This window comes from Mirounga leonina, unplaced genomic scaffold (genome assembly GCF_011800145.1).
Source record: "Mirounga leonina isolate KUSES-001 unplaced genomic scaffold, KU_Mleo_1.0 Mir_204, whole genome shotgun sequence".
In the NCBI taxonomy this organism is placed as follows: Eukaryota; Metazoa; Chordata; class Mammalia; order Carnivora; family Phocidae; genus Mirounga; species Mirounga leonina.
This window is the reverse complement of record NW_023270513.1, coordinates 18,752,821-18,770,930: the sequence shown is the minus strand read 5'-3', so window position 1 is coordinate 18,770,930 and position 18,110 is coordinate 18,752,821. Positions and strand designations below refer to the sequence as shown.

The following is an 18,110-nucleotide window of genomic DNA, read 5'->3' as shown; positions in this document are numbered from 1 at the left end:
AAAGTTCTCCATGTTTAAACTCTATTTTACATCCAGATGTTTTGGTACATTTTCAAAGCCATGATACCTAGCTGGAAGAGAACCCTGTACCTCCTCTTGAATAACTGTATTTGTGTGAAAAAAAATATTATGCATTCTGAACAGTATAAATAATATATACAGTTTTCTGCAAAACACACCCAATACATAATTTTGAATGGTGTGATCAAAAGAATAAAATCAATAATGAGATATAATCTCTAATTAAGGAACTCAGAAGTTAATTTTCCAGAGTCCATGAAATTCTAGTTTTCTGTGTTTATTTCCCCCACTTTAAATATGGGACTAGAGTCGCCTGGTTGACTCAGTAGGGTAAGCATCCAACTCTTGGTTTTGGCTGTCATGGTCTCAGAGTTGTGGGACCAGCCCCACGTTGAGCTCTGTGCTCAGTGTGGATTCTCCTGGAGATTATCTCCCTCTCCCTTTGCTCCTTGCCTTGTCCGTGTGCTCTCTCCCTCTCTCTCTTTCTCTCTCTCTAAAATAAATAACACCCTTAAGAAAATAAATATGACACTAGGTCTGTGTTTACATACCTAAAGAGCTGGTCAGATTTTATTTTTAAATTCTTAATTACTTCAAGGTTGTGACACTGAACAGCTATTTGTGCTTCAATTACTGGAAATATTTTTTGTGTAAGGTGTCAGTATTTCGAACTGATATGTAATAAAACAAGTAAATACATTTTAAAGTTCATTTTATGGACTGTGAAAAATGATATTTTTGACCAGAGTTGCATATTCATTTACTTCTGACTACCATGAAATAGAGTAAAAGTAGTATTACATAAATATTTTTCTAATAGTTTATCTAATGAAAGCAATTTTTTGTTGTCTCATGTTTTTCAAGCATTAAAACAAAAAAGTGGAAGTCCTTATTAACTGTATGTCAAAAGAATAGCATTTCTAGGGTGCCTGGGTGGCTCAATTGGTTAGGCGACTGCCTTCGGCTCAGGTCATGATCCTGGAGTCCCGGGATCGAGTCCCGCATCGGGCTCCCTGCTCAGCAGGGGGTCTGCTTCTCCCTCTGACCCTCCCCCTTCTCATGTGCTCTCTCTCATTCTCTCTCTCAAATAAATAAATAAAATCTTTAAAAAAAAATAAAAAAAAGAATAGCATTTCTATGAAGTATGTCAACAAATAATTAATAAATTTAATACTCCAGAACAGGAGGAAAAGTGCAAATGTCTCTAGAATGTCCATTGAAATACTTCTTTTTCACTATTACATCATTTTGACTACCTGAAACCTAATGCAATGTGATTTTTTTACTTGACAAAAAAATTTTACTCCTATATGAATAGTATCTGTATATGTGGATAATCCAATATACTTAATCACTTAAAAAAGAGACAGTTTAAAGCAATTTGGATTGAGATTAGCTAGAATATGGAAAAGGTAAAAGTTGATTATAATTCCTAGAAATGATTAAATAACTTGGTTGTTCTTTTTTTTTAAGATTTTTTATTTATTTGACAGAAAGAGAGACAGTGAGAGAGGGAACACAAGCAGGGGGAGTGGGAGAGGAAGAAGTAGGCTTCCTGCTGAGCAGGGAATCCGATGCGGGACTCCATTCCAGGACGCTGGGATCATGACCTGAGCCGAAGGCAGACACTTAACAATGAGCCACCCAGGCGCCCCTAACTTGGTTGTTCTAAAGGAACTTTTGGCAGAAATTTAAATGGCATTCTTTTTAATTTTAAACTTTTTTGGGGGGTGGGATCTGGGTGGCACTGTTGGTTAATTGTCTGACTCTTGATTTCAGCTCAGGTTGTGATCTCAGGGCTCACGAGATCAAGCCTTGCACTGGGCTCCACTCTCAGCGTGGAGTCGGCTTCAGACTCTCTCTCCCTCTCTCTCTGCTCCTCTCCCCTGTGCTCTCTTTATCTAAAATATATAAATCTTTAAAAAAATTTTTTTTCATCAAACTTGGTATTTTCAGTGAATGGAGGTTAGTCTTGTGGTGGTAATATATAGTATGCCTCTGTATTACACTTTTAACTAATCAAACTATACTATTACATCAATTTGTCCAATAATTCATCTATAGAAATAAATAATATATGCAATAAATCAGTGAATTACCACTATATGTAAAAAAAATCCTGCATGTATAGTTTATAATATAAAAAGAAGAAAATAACTTTGTAATTTTAAAGTGCAACACTTCCAAAAGTTATAGAAACTTTTAAACAAAATTACTGTTAAAGAAAAACTTACTAATATAGCTTCAAATAAAAACAAATAATTAAATAATTCTTCACATAAATACATCTACAATTTTCTTTATTTTTTACAATGAAGGTATATTGCATGTGCAATAAAAATAAAAGTTTATGACTAACTTAGAATTTTATGTCTATTTCAAATACCACATAAAACCACAGAAATAATGTAGGAACAAACATAATACATGAAGAAATAATTGCTCAATAGTTCTCTTTAAAAAGGCACGTTCTGCATGGAACACTGGGTGTTATACGCAAACAATGAATCATGGAACACTACATCAAAAACTAATGATGTAACGTATGGTGATTAACATAACATAATAAAAAATTTAAAAAATAGTAATTATACACAACACACAAAGCTTTATATTATCACAGCAGCTTTGAATATGCTAGATACTTAAATCTATATAGTATTTAAAGTAGACAAAAACTATGCTACAAACAAAATCTAAAACAACTTGTCTATTACATAAGAGCACATATAGGAAACATTTACAAGGTGTGGATTAATTTCATGTAAGGTTTCTTAAGATCTGCTTTTCCTGTATCATTTCTTTTGAGATCAACCTTCATATCATGCCTATATAGATACACAATTACAACATCTAATTGAACAGTGATGAGTGCAGGCATTAAAATAATAAAATGAGGCAGTATTATTTTGTGTTGAAACAAATATATTAGTAAATATTGTACAAAATAGTGGTTACTGGTTGACTGACTCCAAATTCAATTATTTTTAAAGATTTTATTTATTTGACAGAGAGAGAGATAGCGAGAACAGGAACACAAGCAGGGGGAGTGGGAGAGGGAGAAGCAGGCTTCTGGTGGAGCAAGGAGCCCGATGTGGGGCTTGATCCCAGTACCCTGGGATCACGACCTGAGCCGAAGGCAGATGATTAACAACTGAGCCCCCAGGTGCCCCCAAACAGATATATTTCTTTTTTTTTTTTCAGATATATTTCTAATGAATACTCTATCATTTTTCAGAACATCTGAGTCAAAATAATTATAGAAAATATTTGATTCCCTGTTGAAAACATGAAATTTCTCATAAATCTTCTTATATATTACAGCCTATTACAACCATTTCACTTCTTCACTTTCATTTTCTATTTAAGTGAATGATGAGCTAAATGTAAATATCACCCCAAAGTTTCCTTTTGAAAATGTACTTTACACTTTGTTTCAAATCAATTGGAACAGTTTTGCCCTCTGCTAACAATAATATTTTATTTCATTGTCAGAATTTCCAATGAATTTTTGTTGTGTTGGTTGACACTTTTCCCCATTTTGTGTGATGTTTCTTTAAAAAGAACACACCTCCAATATTGAAAGTTTTTTTTTTTAAAGATTTTATTTATTTATTCATAAGAGACAGAGAGAGAGAGAGAGGCAGAGGGAGAAGCAGGCTCCCCGCTGAGCAGGGAGCCCAATGCGGGACTCAATCCCAGGAGTCTGGGATCATGACCTGAGCAGAAGGCAAATGCTTAACCATCTGAGCCACCCTGGCGCCCAAAAGTTTTAAATACATATATTATTCTTCAGTGCTCACTTATCTTAGCATTCTGCGACGTCAGTAAATATAAGATGCCTCTCCTGGCATTAATCAGAAATTGAAGAATATATAGAAAGGATGAAGAATATGCAAATGTAGCACAAAATATAAGAACCAAATTATTTCTAATATTATATTAATTTGCCTAAGTTCACCAATTCATGTCCAGCAGATATTTAGTAATTTAGTAATGTGAACCAATGACAGAAAATATATAATTTATCTATTTTTTAAGATGTGAAAAAATAAAATAAGTCATCTGAAAATTGATTGTAGGATGGTCCTTTTAGCTAATAAAAACCTAGTGATAACAAAGAAGTTATTCTAATTAGCATTTACTTTTCATATTTTGCCTATCTCATGAAGTTATTTGTCCTGTGTTTAGGAAAAGATCTCTTAGCTAAATAAAAGAAAATGTCATTGTGGAAAAAGTTGTTAATTTATTTGACTTTTTAAGAATTACAAAATATCAAAAAATACAAATAAAAAGAGGAGGATATTTGGAAAATATTTCATTTTTTCTTCATTTATGCCTTGCTTACTGTACATTTATATTCTCAAGTATAATAAATCTAACCCATAAAACATCTCCATGCCTTCAAAAACCGTTGAAACCAGAATTTACTCTTTTAACAAACTTCATGAGCCAATCTAGCACAATGATAATCTGCTAATGTAATTCACAAACCATGCCCGCTTTGTATACATTTTTAAGTGAGCTACAAATTTAGTCCAGGGGAAAGTGTTATTAAGATACACAACACACACACACACACACACACACACACACACGATACACAACACACAGAAATTGTTCATAAAAAATAATTTCCTATTGAGAAATGTTTATAATAAAATAATAGCAGTAAAATTAGAAAATGATAGCACCTTTATAAATGATTACATATAAATAAAAACAAACCTTGAGGAGATGTTAGGCATCTCACACCTTGTACCTTGTAAACTCATTCAAAGCATAACAGAACTCTCTATACAAAGAATAGGGTTCTATTTTACTGTCTGCAATAGCATAATTATGGACCTATTGTAACAAAAATGCACCCACAACTGGAGTGGTATCTTACTTTCACTGTGTGATTAAGAATGGATAATGTTATTGTATAATTTAAATATGCATATTCTTGAATGACCTCGATCTTAAAACCATTTCCTAAATTATGGTAAATTATTATCTTCATTGTTATTTTGAATTCTGATAGATTTCTTTAGTATTTCTAACTTTGGTGAGAAGATACCCAGTTTGATTTCAACATTACAACCATTTTATTAAGCCTGAATAGGTTTTCAAAAAACTTTATTCACTGAAATAGAGATGAAGATCTTTTTTAAAAGTAACACAGACAAAACAATAAAATCAACATGTGATATAATTTCAAGAGAAAAGATGTAGATAAATGCTATTGCTTGACTTTATTAAAGAAGTAACCATCCTTAAATCACTTAATTTACTTATGAATTTCTAGATAAATTTGTAATCATTTCTCCACAGAATATAGATAAAAATCACTGTATAAGCTCTTGTTTTCATAAGTTTATTGGGTTTTAAATTATTATACATAGATTTCTTAGGTCTTAATATGCCCATACTTTCCTTCAGGCCCATTAAAGAAAGCAAACATATTTTCTTATCCAAAAGTCATTATCTTTTAAGAGTGTCTCCTGGAGGGCTTTCAATACCTTGGACAAATATGCAAATACTTAGATTGATGTCCAAAATAGAGATCTCATATATATTTCATGTTTTGGCTTGAAGATAAGAATGAGCAGCATGTCTTTATTTTTCTAATCCTATTCTTGTTACATTGTGTAAATAAAGATTTTATGAAACAGAATAAAGGTGGGTTCCTAATCTAAAAATAACATTCTCTTTTCATTGTGGCAGTTTGGGAGCATATGGGTAGGGAGGATATATTGATGCTATTTTATTTTCCTGAGTAGACACAGTTTTTCCCAAGTGAAGCTGGGATTCTCAACTCCATTAAACACCAAGACCTTCTTACCAGATTCTAAAAAGCTTTACTGTGATGTATCTAGCCCTGACTGTTTTGATCCTCATGCACATAATGATACTGAGGACAGAAGCCAGGACCTTTATTCTAAGGTCTTTCAAGTATATTCTCTAGCAAGATGTGTCATACTTCCATCTGCAGACAACACTGCCCCTGTTATAGTCATCATTCAGAACCAAATTTTCCTACCATCAGGAGTCATTTTACCATGATTTTCTATCAAACTTAAAATGAAGCCATGTATTTATTTTGATACTTCTGCAGAATATAGTCATTTTGATTGTTAGAGTCAATACAATAGATTCTGTAAAGTTCTACTTCAACTGAAAATAATTTTAAAAAATAAAATAAAGTTAAAAAGGTTAGTTAGAAACTTGGATTACCTACCAGTCTAGTGTGTACAGACACAGGAGTTTTGAAAGTTGTCACTGAATAGCTGCACTCAGAAACATTGTAAGGATCAGAACTGCTGGAGGAACACTTAGAGATGGAATCACAGGCCACAAAGGTGTTATCAAGTGGCAGTTCCTGGATGATGTGGTGCTTTGAATTCAGGGGAGTTTCAGGCTGGATATGGAAGGCAGGCTGTGGAGAGGCAGATTTGTAGTGCCTGGCTAAATCAGGGCTGTCAGGCTTGAATGTTGTAGGTATAGTGTCCCAGTTGTACTTGCCCATGGTTTGTTCTTCTAGTTCAATGGGAAGGTCTAGTGTGACACTGTTTCCATCATTGTCAACATCATCTGCCTTAGTTTCTTCAATAGTGACAAAATTAAGCAGCAAGTTTTTAGGGGCATGCTTCTTCTTCCTCTTCTTCTTCTTTTTCTTCTTCTTCATCATCATCATCATTATCATCTGCCTGTTTTCTGGGTTTGGAGTAACCCATTCAGAATTCTGCTTGTTTTTCTGAGCAGCCGTAATGTGTGGCAATTGATGGCATCTTGCTACAGCAGTAATGAAGATAACAAGGATGACAGTTATGGTGCCAGCAATAATAGCAACCATGATCTTGACATAGTCACTGGTGGGTGAGAATGCATCAGTTGTCTCAATATTTGGGGTCACTGGTGTTTCAATGTTTTTGTGCACCAGTTCATGAATCCATGTAGCATTGGTCACTGACTCATTCACAAATAGATTAACAATAACAACATTGAAGAGAGATTCAGGTTGTCCTAAGTCCTTAGCTTTAACTATCAATCTGTGTAAACCAAGGTCTGTAATGACACATTTCTCTGTTAGTGTGATGTTGCCTGTTGTTTGGTCAATTATAAACAAACTTCTTGTGTTTCCTCCTACAATGCTGTAATGAAGCTCTGCATTCATGCCAGTGTCATTGTCAACAGCAAGTACCGTGAAGACCACTGTGCCTGGATTAGTGGATGGTAGAACCAATTCATAGGAGTTATTGGAAGAAGGGACAATGAAAACTGGTTTGTTGTCATTGACATCAACCACATTTATCGTCACTTTGGCAGTTGAAGAATGTGATACCTTACCACCATCCTCAGCCTTTACATAGAAAGTATAAGATTCTTGTTTTTCTCTGTCAAATGAAATATTTGGTTGGATAACACCAGTCTGTGGATCAATGGTGAAGTCATCATTCACATTTAAAATGGAGAGAGTGACTGCAGAGTTTTCTCCATAATCCGGATCAGTTACAGTGATCAGTCCTACTGTGCCATGTCTTGGAAGGTTTTCTGGAACATAGAAGTTGTACTCACTGTGAGTAAAAATTGGACTGTTGTCATTCTGATCAAGAATGGTCACTAAAACTGTGGCATTGGTTATTAAGGATGGCATCCCATTATCTTTTGCCAGAACTGTGAAGGAATATTTTTCCCGTTTTTCTCTATCCAGTTTCTTCACTGCAGTCAGAATGCCTGTATGACTATCTAGGTTAAATTCAGATGGAGCATCAACACCTAGCAGATAATTGATCTCAGCACTGTGCCCACTGTCCGCATCCGTTGCACTTATTTTTGTCAACTTGGTGCCAGGAGAGTTATTCTCAGGAAGAGAAAGACTTATGAAAGGCTGGGTGAAAACAGGAGCATTGTCATTTTCATCTTTCACTTTGACAAGGAGCATGGATGATTGATTCAAAGGAGGTTTGCCAGCATCTGCAGCTAGTAATTTAATGGCATATTCTCTTGTGGACTCATAGTCAAGATATGCAGCAGTCTCCAAGAGGAACTGATTACTGAATACTGGCCTTAATCTGAAAGGGACTTCATGATCTGTGAAGCATGTCACCATGCCATTGTGGTCAGCATCTTTATCTGTCACAGTTATGAGAGCAATTTTGGTGTTGAGGGGAGCATTTTCTGAAAGAACCACAGTGCCATTGATTGGATTAATGATGTATCTTATGTCAATTGATGGGGCATTATCATTGATATCTGTAACATTTACTAGAACCATTGCTCTTGCTGGCATTAATCCACCATCACTTGCCAAAACCAGTAACCTGTGGTTTGATGATTCCTCCCTATCCAGTGGTTGTTTGACTGTGATAAGTCCAGTGGTGGTGTTGAGGTGAAATAGCCTCTTGGCGATGTTGGAGACTAGATTGCTGAAATAGAAGTGAATCTTGGCATTTTCACCTATGTCGGCATCTGTTGCATGGAGTTGTGTCACTGAAGTACCTACAGGAGCATTTTCTGGTATATTAACTTCAATCCCATCCTCCTTGAAGACTGGGCTGTTGTCATTTGTGTCAGCAACACTTATTTGCAAAATAGCAGTACTGGATCGTTGAGGAAAGCCACCATCTTCAACCTTTACTTTCATTATATATGTATCCTTCTCTTCCCTATCTAACTCCTTTTGAACAATCAGTTGTGGCATCTTGTCCCCTTCTGGTGTTTCAATGACATCAAGTCCAAAAATACTTTGACCCTAGAAAACATACAATGAAACATATTTTAACTTACGTAATGAGACCAGTGTTCAATCTGTTGAAGCCACATGACAGAGGATCAGCTCAGAAATAGGTGTCAGAAGACTTAAGTTCTAAGTCTCGAATCTGTCTGTAACTAGTATTGTGACCACAAACAAATTGCTTAACATCTCCATGAATTTGTAAAATTAGAGAGTTGTGCTTTAAGATGGTCTGAGAGCTTTTCAGTTCATGGCATTTTATGGTAACAAGTGTAACTCACTGATATAAAGTATTAAAGTATACAAAAGGAAAAAGTATAAAGAGTTGTCAGTGTTTCACATGGTGAATTCAGTTATGAGTGAATTAACTGAAGCAAGATGGCAGTAGAGTAGGGTACCTCATTTCATCTGGACCCTTGAATTTAACTAGATAACTATCAAACCATTCTGAACACCCATGAACTCAGCCTAAGATGTAAGAAAAAAATATCTGGAACTCTACAGTTACAAAATCCACTGCTTTCTGCAAGGTAGGAGGTGTGGAGATGTGAATCTTTGGGGAGATATCAAGAGATAAACAGAGGGGGGAGGGAGCCTCCATAAGCTAGCTACCAGAAAGTGATATAGCCTTGGAGGATAAATTCAGAACCTTTAGAAATCTGCTCCAGTGAGAGACATCCCTGTCTGAAGGGGCTCAGGGGATGGAAAGGACAGAATTCTAGGTGGGTCAGTGTGGTCTCAGGATCCTAGAAGTCATAGAACTAACGGGGATGCCTGAGCCAATAGAGTGCCTAAGCAGTGGGGTGGAGAAACTGGTTATGGTCAGCGAGCCCAGGAGGGGACTCCTAGCTCTGGTCACCATAAACTGCAAACTGGGCCATCAAGTGACTGCTTGCTGCCTGGGAACCCTGCAAAGGACTGGACCGTGCAGACCATCTGTCATCCTCCAGGAGGGACAGAACGGGTGTGCCCACAACCAGGCAATAGTTTCAGGGTGGCGGGCTCATAAAGGACAGTATGGTGACACTCAGCCATCCCCCAGGAGAGGTGGAGCAGGTACATGCAATGATCCTGTGACTGCTCTCAGCGTCAGGGCACAACAAAGGGCAATAACATGGGACCCTCAGATTTCCCCCCAGGAGGATCACTGTGGGCACACACCGAAGGAGTCTTTGGAGTTTAGTACACACAAAAGTGAACACTGTTGATCCCAGTGGGTTTACTGAAGAGGGAGGACTGTGAATTTTGGCTCTGGAGCTGGAGGTCAGCTGAGGGCCATCTTTATTTTGATCATCTAAAGAGGCGCGGAAAGCCTTTAGGGAACAAAAGCCACACAGAGGACCAGCTTATGGTGAGCCCAGCCCCCTTGCAAGGGGAGGTGCAACTCTGCATAGGCAAAAACACCTGAGAAGCAGCATAGCAGGCCCCTCCCTCAGTAGACCAATTGGAAGAACAGGTGCACAACTAGCTTATGGATCCCACAAAACTGTAATACTCCAGGGCTAGGGGAATATAGTATATAGAACTCGAGGTTTTGGGGCGCCTGGGTGGCTCAGTCGTTAAGCGTCTACCTTCGGCTCAGGTCATGATCCCAGCGTCCTGGGATGGAGCCCCGCATCGGGCTCCCTGCTCGGCGGGAAGCCTGCTTCTCCCTCTCCCACTCCCCCTGCTTGTGTTCCCTCTCTCGCTGTGCCTCTCTCTGTCAAATAAATAAATAAAATCTTAAAAAAAAAAATTGTTTAAGAACTCGAGGTTTTTTTCTCATGATTCACTTATCTTTCAGTCCAAAATTTTCCTTTTCCTTTTTTTCCCCTTTTTCTCTTTTCAACTAGTTTCTTATTTTATCAATGATTTGTTTTTAAGTTGCTTTTTAACATTTATTTTTTACATCTATATTTTTTAGATATATTTTTCATTTTGGCCTTTTTTCACTTTATTCAATTTTAACTTTGTATATATGTAAGTTTTGCTTTCTTTGCAATTTTGGGATTTAGAGTATTCTAACGCAGAGACCAAAATTCACTCAGGAACAAGTGGACCAGTATGTTTTGTCCACCCTGTGAGATTATATTCTTTCCCCCCCTTTTTGTTGTTTTGTTTTATTTTGCTTATCTGTTTTGGTTTCTGACTTCTTCAGATTTGTCTAGTGTGTATTTTGCTTGGAATGTGGTTGATATTTTTGATTCGGTTCATGAGCTCATCCATTCTTCTCTGGGCAAGATCACTAAAAGGAGGAATTCACAACAAAAGAAAGAACAAGAAGTAATGTTCTCTGCCACAGATCCAATTGATATGGATATAAGTAAAAGGTCAGAGATGGAATTCAGGATAACAATAATAAAGTTAATACCTGGGCTTGAAAAAAGCATAAAAGACAGTAGAGAATCTCTTAGTGAACAAATGAGATCTAATCAGGCTGAAATTTAAAATGCACTAAGTGTGGGGTGCCTGAGTGGCTCAGTTGGTTAAGCATCTGCTTTTGGCTCAGGTCATAATCCTGGAGTCCTGGGATTGAGCCCCACATCAGGCTCCCTGCTCAGTGGGAAGTCTGCTTCTCCCATTCCTTCTGCTCTCCCCCCAACTTGTGCTCATGCTCTCTCTCTCTCAAATAAAATGAATAAAGATCTTTTTAAAAATATGCACTGAGATGCAGTCTAAATTAGATACTCTAACAGCTAGGGTGAATGAAGCAGAAGAGAGAGTAAGCAAGACAGGCTTAAGAAAAGGAAGGAAGTTGAGGAAAATAAAGAAAAATAAGTAATAGCTCATGAAAAAAGGATTCAAGAAATTAATAATGCCATACCAATGTCAGAATTATTGGGGTGCCTGAGGGGGAAGAAAGAGAGAAAGAGCCAGAAGGTATATTTGAGCAAATAATGGCTGAGAACTTCCCTAATCTGGGAAAAGAAACAAGCATTCAAGTCAAAGAGGTAGAAAGGATGCCTCCCCAAATCAATAAAAATATATCAACACCCCAACATAATAGTGAAGCTTACAAATTTTAGAGAAAGAGAAAATCCTGAAAGCAGCTTGAGACAAAAGTCTCCTTACCTACAGATGGAGGGACATCAGACTAACAACAGACCTGTCTACAGAAACCTGGTAAGCCAGAAAGGGCGGACATGATATATTCAGGGTACTAAATGAGAAAAATATGAAGCCAAGAATAAATACACAGCAAGACTGTCATTCAGAATGGAAGGAGAGATAAAGAGCTTCCAGTACAGACAGAAACTGAAAGAATATGTGACCACTAAGCCAGCACTGCAAGAAATATTAAGGGGGATCCTGTAACCAAAGAAAGAGCCCAAGAGTAACATAGACCAGAGAGAAATAGAGAAAATTACAGAAAGAGGGACATTATAGGCAATACAATGGCACTAAGTTCATATCTTCCAATAGTTACTCTGGATGTAAATGGACTGAATACTCCCATCAAAAGGCACAGAGTAACAGATTGGATAAAAAAGCAAGACCCATCAATATGTTCTCTACAAGAGATTCATTTTACACCTAAAGACACCTCCAGACTGAAAGTGAGGGGGTGGAGAAAAATTTACCACACTAATGGACCTCAAGAGAAAGCAGAGGTAGCAATCCTCATATCAGAAATATTAGATTTTAAACCAAAGAATGCAGTGAGAGATGTAGAGGGACACTATATCATACTTAAAGGGTCTATCCAACAAGAAGATCTAACAATTGTAAATATTTATGCCCCCAACATGGGAGCAGCCAATTATATAAACCAATTAATAGCCAAAGTAAATAAACACATTGATAATAATACACAAATAGTAGGGGACTTCAACACCCAACTCACAGAAACGGACAGATCATTTAAGCAGAAGAACAACAAGGAAACAAGGGCTTTGAAAGACACACTGGACCAGATGGATGTCAAAGATATATACAGAACATTCCCTCTTTAAAAAACAGAATACTCATTCTTCTCGAGTGCACATGGAACTTCTCCAGAGTATATCACATACTGGGTCACAAATCAGGTCTCAACCAGTACCAAAAGATTGGGATTATTCCCTGCATATGTTCAGACCACAATGCTTTGAAACTTGAACTCAATCACAAGAGGAAATTTGGAAGGAACTGAAACACTTGGAGGTTAAAGAGCATCCTAATAAAGAATGAATAGGTCAACCAGAAAATTAAAGAAGAATTTCAGAAAATTCATGGAAACAAATGAAAATGAAAACACAAATGTTTAAAACCTTTGGGATGCAGCAAAGGCAGTCCTAAGAGAAAAGTACATTGGAATACAGGCCTTTCTCAAGAAACTAGAAAAGTCTCAAATACACAAGGTAATCTTACACCTAAAGGAGTGGGAGAAAGAACAGCAAATAAAGCCTAAACTGAACAGAAGAGAAATAATAAATATTACAGCAGAAATCAATTAAATAGAAACCAGAAGAACAGTAGAACAGATAAACTAGAAGCTGGTTTTTTGAAAGAATTAAGAAGATAGATAAACCTCTAGCCAGACTTCTCCAAAAGAAAATAGAAAGGACCCAAATTAATAAAATCATGAATGAAAGGGGAGAGATCATGACCAACACCAAGGAAATACAGACAATAATAAGAACATATTATGAGTAACTATATACCAACAAATTAGGCAATCTAGAAACTTAGAAACTACCAAAACTGAAACAGGAAGAAATAAAAAACCTGAACAGATGCATAATCAGAAAGGAAATTGAAGCAGTATTCAAAAACGTCCCAAAAAACAAAACTCCAGGGCCAGATGGTTTCCCAGAGGAATTCTATCAAACATTTAAAGAAGAAATAATACCTATTCTACTGAACTTGTTTTAAAAAATAGAATTGGAAGGAAAATTTCCAAACACGTTCTATAAGGCCAGCATTACCTTGATCCCAAAATCAGACAAAAACCCTGCCAAGAAGGAGATTTAGAGATCAATACCCCTGATGAACATGGATGCCAAAATTCTCACCAAAATACTAGGCAATAGGATCCCACAGTGCATTAAAAGGATTATTCACCATGACCAAGTGGGATTTATTCCTGGAATGCAAGGGTGGTTCAACAGTCACAAATCAATCAACATGATAGATCACATTAATAAAAGAAAAGACAAGAACCATACGATCCTCCCACTTGATGCAGAAAAAGCATTTGACAAGATACAGCATCCTTTCCTGATTAAAACTCTTCAGAGTTTAGGGATAGAGGGAACATACCTCTATATCATAAAAGCCATCTATGGAAAGCCCACAATGAATATCATTCTAAGTGGGGAAAAGCTGAGACCTTTTCCCCTAACATCAGAACAAGACAGGGATGTTAACTCTCACCAGTATTGTTCAACAGAGTAGTAGAAGTCCTAGCCTCAGCAATCAGACAAAAAAAGATATAAAAGGCATTCAAGTTGGCAAAGAAGTCAAACTTTCACTCTTTGCAGATGACAAGATACTTTATGTGGAAAACCCAAAAGCCTCCACCACAAAATTGCTAGAACTCATACAGCAATTCAACAGTGTGGCAGGATACAAAATCAATGCACAGAAATCAGTTGCATCTCTATACACTAACAATGTGACTGAAGAAAGAGAAATTAAGGAATGAATTCCATTTACAATAGCAAGAAAAACCATAAGATACCTTGGAATAAACCTAATCAAAGAGGTAAAGGATCTGTACTCTAAAAAATACAGAATGCTTATGAAAGAAATTAAGGAAAACACAAAGAGATGGAAAAACATTCTGTGCTCATGGATTGGAAGAACACATATTGTTAAAATGTCTATCCTACCCATTGCAATCTACACTTTCAATGCAATCCTTATCAAAACACCATCAATATTTTTCACACAGCTGGAACAAACAATCCTATAATTTGTATGGAACCAGAAAAGACCCTGAATAGCCATTGAATATTGAAAAAGAAAACCAAAGCTGGGGGCATCACAATGTCTGACTTTAAGCTATATTACAAATATGTGATCATCAAGACAGCATGGTACTGGCACAAAAACAGACATATAGATTGATGGAACAGAATAGAGAACCAAGAAATGGACCCTAAACTCTATGGAAACTATCTTTGACAAAGCAGGAAAGAATATTCAATGGAAAAAGAACAGTCTCTTCAATAAATGGTGTTGGGAAAATTGGACAGCCACATGCAAAAGAATGAAACTGGACTATTCTCCTACACCATACACAAATATAAATTCAAAATGGATGAAAGACCTAAATATGAGACAGTAATCCATCAAAATCCTAGAGGACAACACAGGCAGCAACGTCTTCAACCTTCACTGCAGCAACTTCTTGCAAGACACATCTCTAGAGGCAAGGGAAAGAAAAGCACAAATGTACTATTGGGACTTCAAGATAAAAAAAGTTTCTGCATAGCAAAGGAAACAGTCAACAGAATTAAAAGGCATCCTACTGAATGGGAGAAAATATTTGCAAATGATGTATGAGATAAAGGGCTTGTATCCAAGACTATAAAGAACCTATCAAACTCACCATCCAAAAAACAAATAATCCAGTCTAGAAATGGGCAGAAGACATGAATAGACATTTCTCCAAAGAAGACATACAAATGGCCAACAGACACATGAAAAAATGCTCAACATCACTTGGCATCAGGGAAATACAAATTAAAACCCCAATGAGATACCACCTTACACCAGTTAGAATGGTTAAAATTAACAAGGCAGGGAACAACAAATGTTGGCAAGGATGTGCAGAAAGGGAATCTTCTCACACTGTTGGTGGGAGTGCAAGCTGGTACAGCCAGTCTGGAAACCAGTATGGATGGTCCTCAAGAAGTTAAAAATAGAGTTACCCTATGACCCAACAATTGCACTACTGGGTATTTACCCCAAAGATACAGATGTAGTGAAACGAAGGGGCACCTGCACCCCAATGTTCATAGCGGCAATGTCCACAATAGCCAAACTGTAGAAGGACCTGAGATGTCCTTCAACAGATGAATGGATAAAGAATATGTTGTTTATATATACAATGGAATGTTACTCAACCATCAGAAAGGATGAATACCTACAATTTACATTGACATGGATTGACCGGGAGGGGATTATGCTAAGTTAAATAACTCAATCAGAGAAAGACAATTATCATATGGTTTCATTCATATGTGGAATATAAGAAATAATGCAGAGGATCATAGGGGAAGGGAGGGAAAACTGAATGGGAAGAAATCAAGGAGGGGGAAAAACCATGGGAGACTCTTGACTCTGAGAAACAAACTGAAGGTTGTGGAAGGGTAGGAGGGTGGGGTGATGTCATAACTGAGTGATGGGCATGAAGGAGGGCATGTGATGTGATGAGCACTGGTTGATATACACAACTGATGAATCATTGAACATTACATCTGAAACTAGTGATGTACTATATGTTGGCTAATTGAATTCAAATAAAAAAATAATTAACCATGGTTACTCCAAATGAATTAAAATATTTTACTGTAGATTTCAGTTGTCTAGGATGTTTTTTCACCCCTAAAAGTGAAAATCAAGTATAAAATATCCATCCAAGACAAGAGTATATATCTAAAAATACAGCTAAAATCTCTGGTAGAGGGAGAAAATACACAAACTCTGATGAGAATAAAACCTTGTGTAAAATACACAGAATTTCCTTTTTTTTCCTGTAGAAACAGGTGTTAAAATTTTAATTTTCTTGGAAATTAACAACACAATGTTATTTAATTAACTTTATTATTATTTTTTTAATGGGGAAACACAATTGGACTGCAAATCACAAGTCAAAATGTCAAATTGGAAAATATAACTTGGAACAGCACCGATTTTCTCTTCATGTCCATGGAGTCAGATTATGGGAATTTTTTAAAAAGTCTTCTCTAGTTCTGGCTTCCTCCTAAGCCTCCAAGGAAGAAGTGTAATTAATATAAAATTGTAAAATATTTAACATGCATTCACTAGAATATATGGTGAGATTATATGGTTATATTTTTTAATTACCAAAGTATTATAATTGTCTATATATGATCTTGTACAATACTCAAATACATTTGTCTTTTTCCTCTTGAACTGCTTGAAGATAATTCTGCAAAGTTTTGAATTTTTTTATGCTGAGATTCACTTACATTTTTATTCAAATCTGGAACCATAATATATCTCAGTAGAAAAATTAAACATTTATTAAATTTAAGGTGGCATTTCTGAAATAGTACCAGTTTGGGTCATCCTACTCTGCTGCCATCTTCCTCTCTCCTCGATTTGCTTCAATGTGACTTTTAAAAAATCAAATTCAGTAATCCATGTGTATTGGTTAACTTGTTTTAAATTCATACTAGAATGAACATTTTATTAATATTTTATTCATATAAACCAAAAAATAATTTGCCTTTCCTTTGAATAGAATGTTTAACAAGGGAAACATTTTCCATATCATTTCTATTTACAAGTGCAAAAGTTATCAACTATTCTTCAATTGTATACTTTAAGAAAAAATGTAATTTTATGACCATAATGACAAATAAAATATTTCATATTATAATTTGATCTAAATAAACAGCTATTAATGATAATTTTATTTTTGTAAAAATATTTCAAAAGGCTTTGAGGCAGGCTCAAACCTGAAATGTCTCATCTATGGGTAGAAAAAATAGTTTCTAAATTGCACTTCATAAAATCCATGGCACTTAATACTATTTTGTTAATTCTTGTCAAACACAATATTTAGTGGTTAATACAGTCACACCATTCTTATAGGCATTGGGGATGGTAGTGAGTAAAGATATTTTACAAATATAATAAAAATTAAATTTTGGTTAAGATGAGAAAAAATTGATGACAATCTAAGCATTTAATAATGTTACTGATACTAACATTTATATTAATTAAAAAATAATTACACTTTTAATAAGAGCTATAGCGGGAGAATACAAATTATTATTAGAAGTTATATAAGGAGAAACTAGCATATATAATATAATGTGAAAAGAACAAGTAAATACTCTTAAGCTTTTAGTTTCACACCCAATTATCTAATTTATGACTACAATACATAACTGGAAAAATGTGCTAGTTTTAATTTTTAAGTTTAGGTATTTATGTTTGTATAGTTTTGTTATTTGTTCAGAGTTTAGTCTTACGCACTGGCCTGAATTTTGAATTGGCCTTTGCTTTCTGAAGCAAATGAAGGCAAGTTTGTACAGGCTGAAAAATCCAAGAACAGAATCTTCATTGTCTTTTAATTATTTTATATGAAGTGACATTATTTTATATGAAATATTTTTCAGTATATGTGCTGCCGAAGTGAGCACTGAAATATTTTTCATATTTCAAGGTGTTAATAGGATATACATGCCAGATAATAGGTAATGTCCATATT

General features: G+C 35.8%; 1 protein-coding gene across 3 annotated transcripts in view; it reads right to left on the bottom strand.

Annotated features, from left to right (window-relative positions):
* The window catches only part of PCDH11X (protocadherin 11 X-linked), a 350,990-nt gene that overhangs the window by 209,860 nt on the left and 123,020 nt on the right, over positions 1-18,110 (bottom strand). For all 3 annotated transcript variants that reach the window (XM_035028834.1, XM_035028835.1, XM_035028836.1), the window contains exon 3: positions 6,245-8,758. In XM_035028834.1, the coding sequence (XP_034884725.1) occupies positions 6,245-8,758 (2,514 nt within the window). The remainder of the gene's footprint in view (positions 1-6,244; positions 8,759-18,110) is intronic.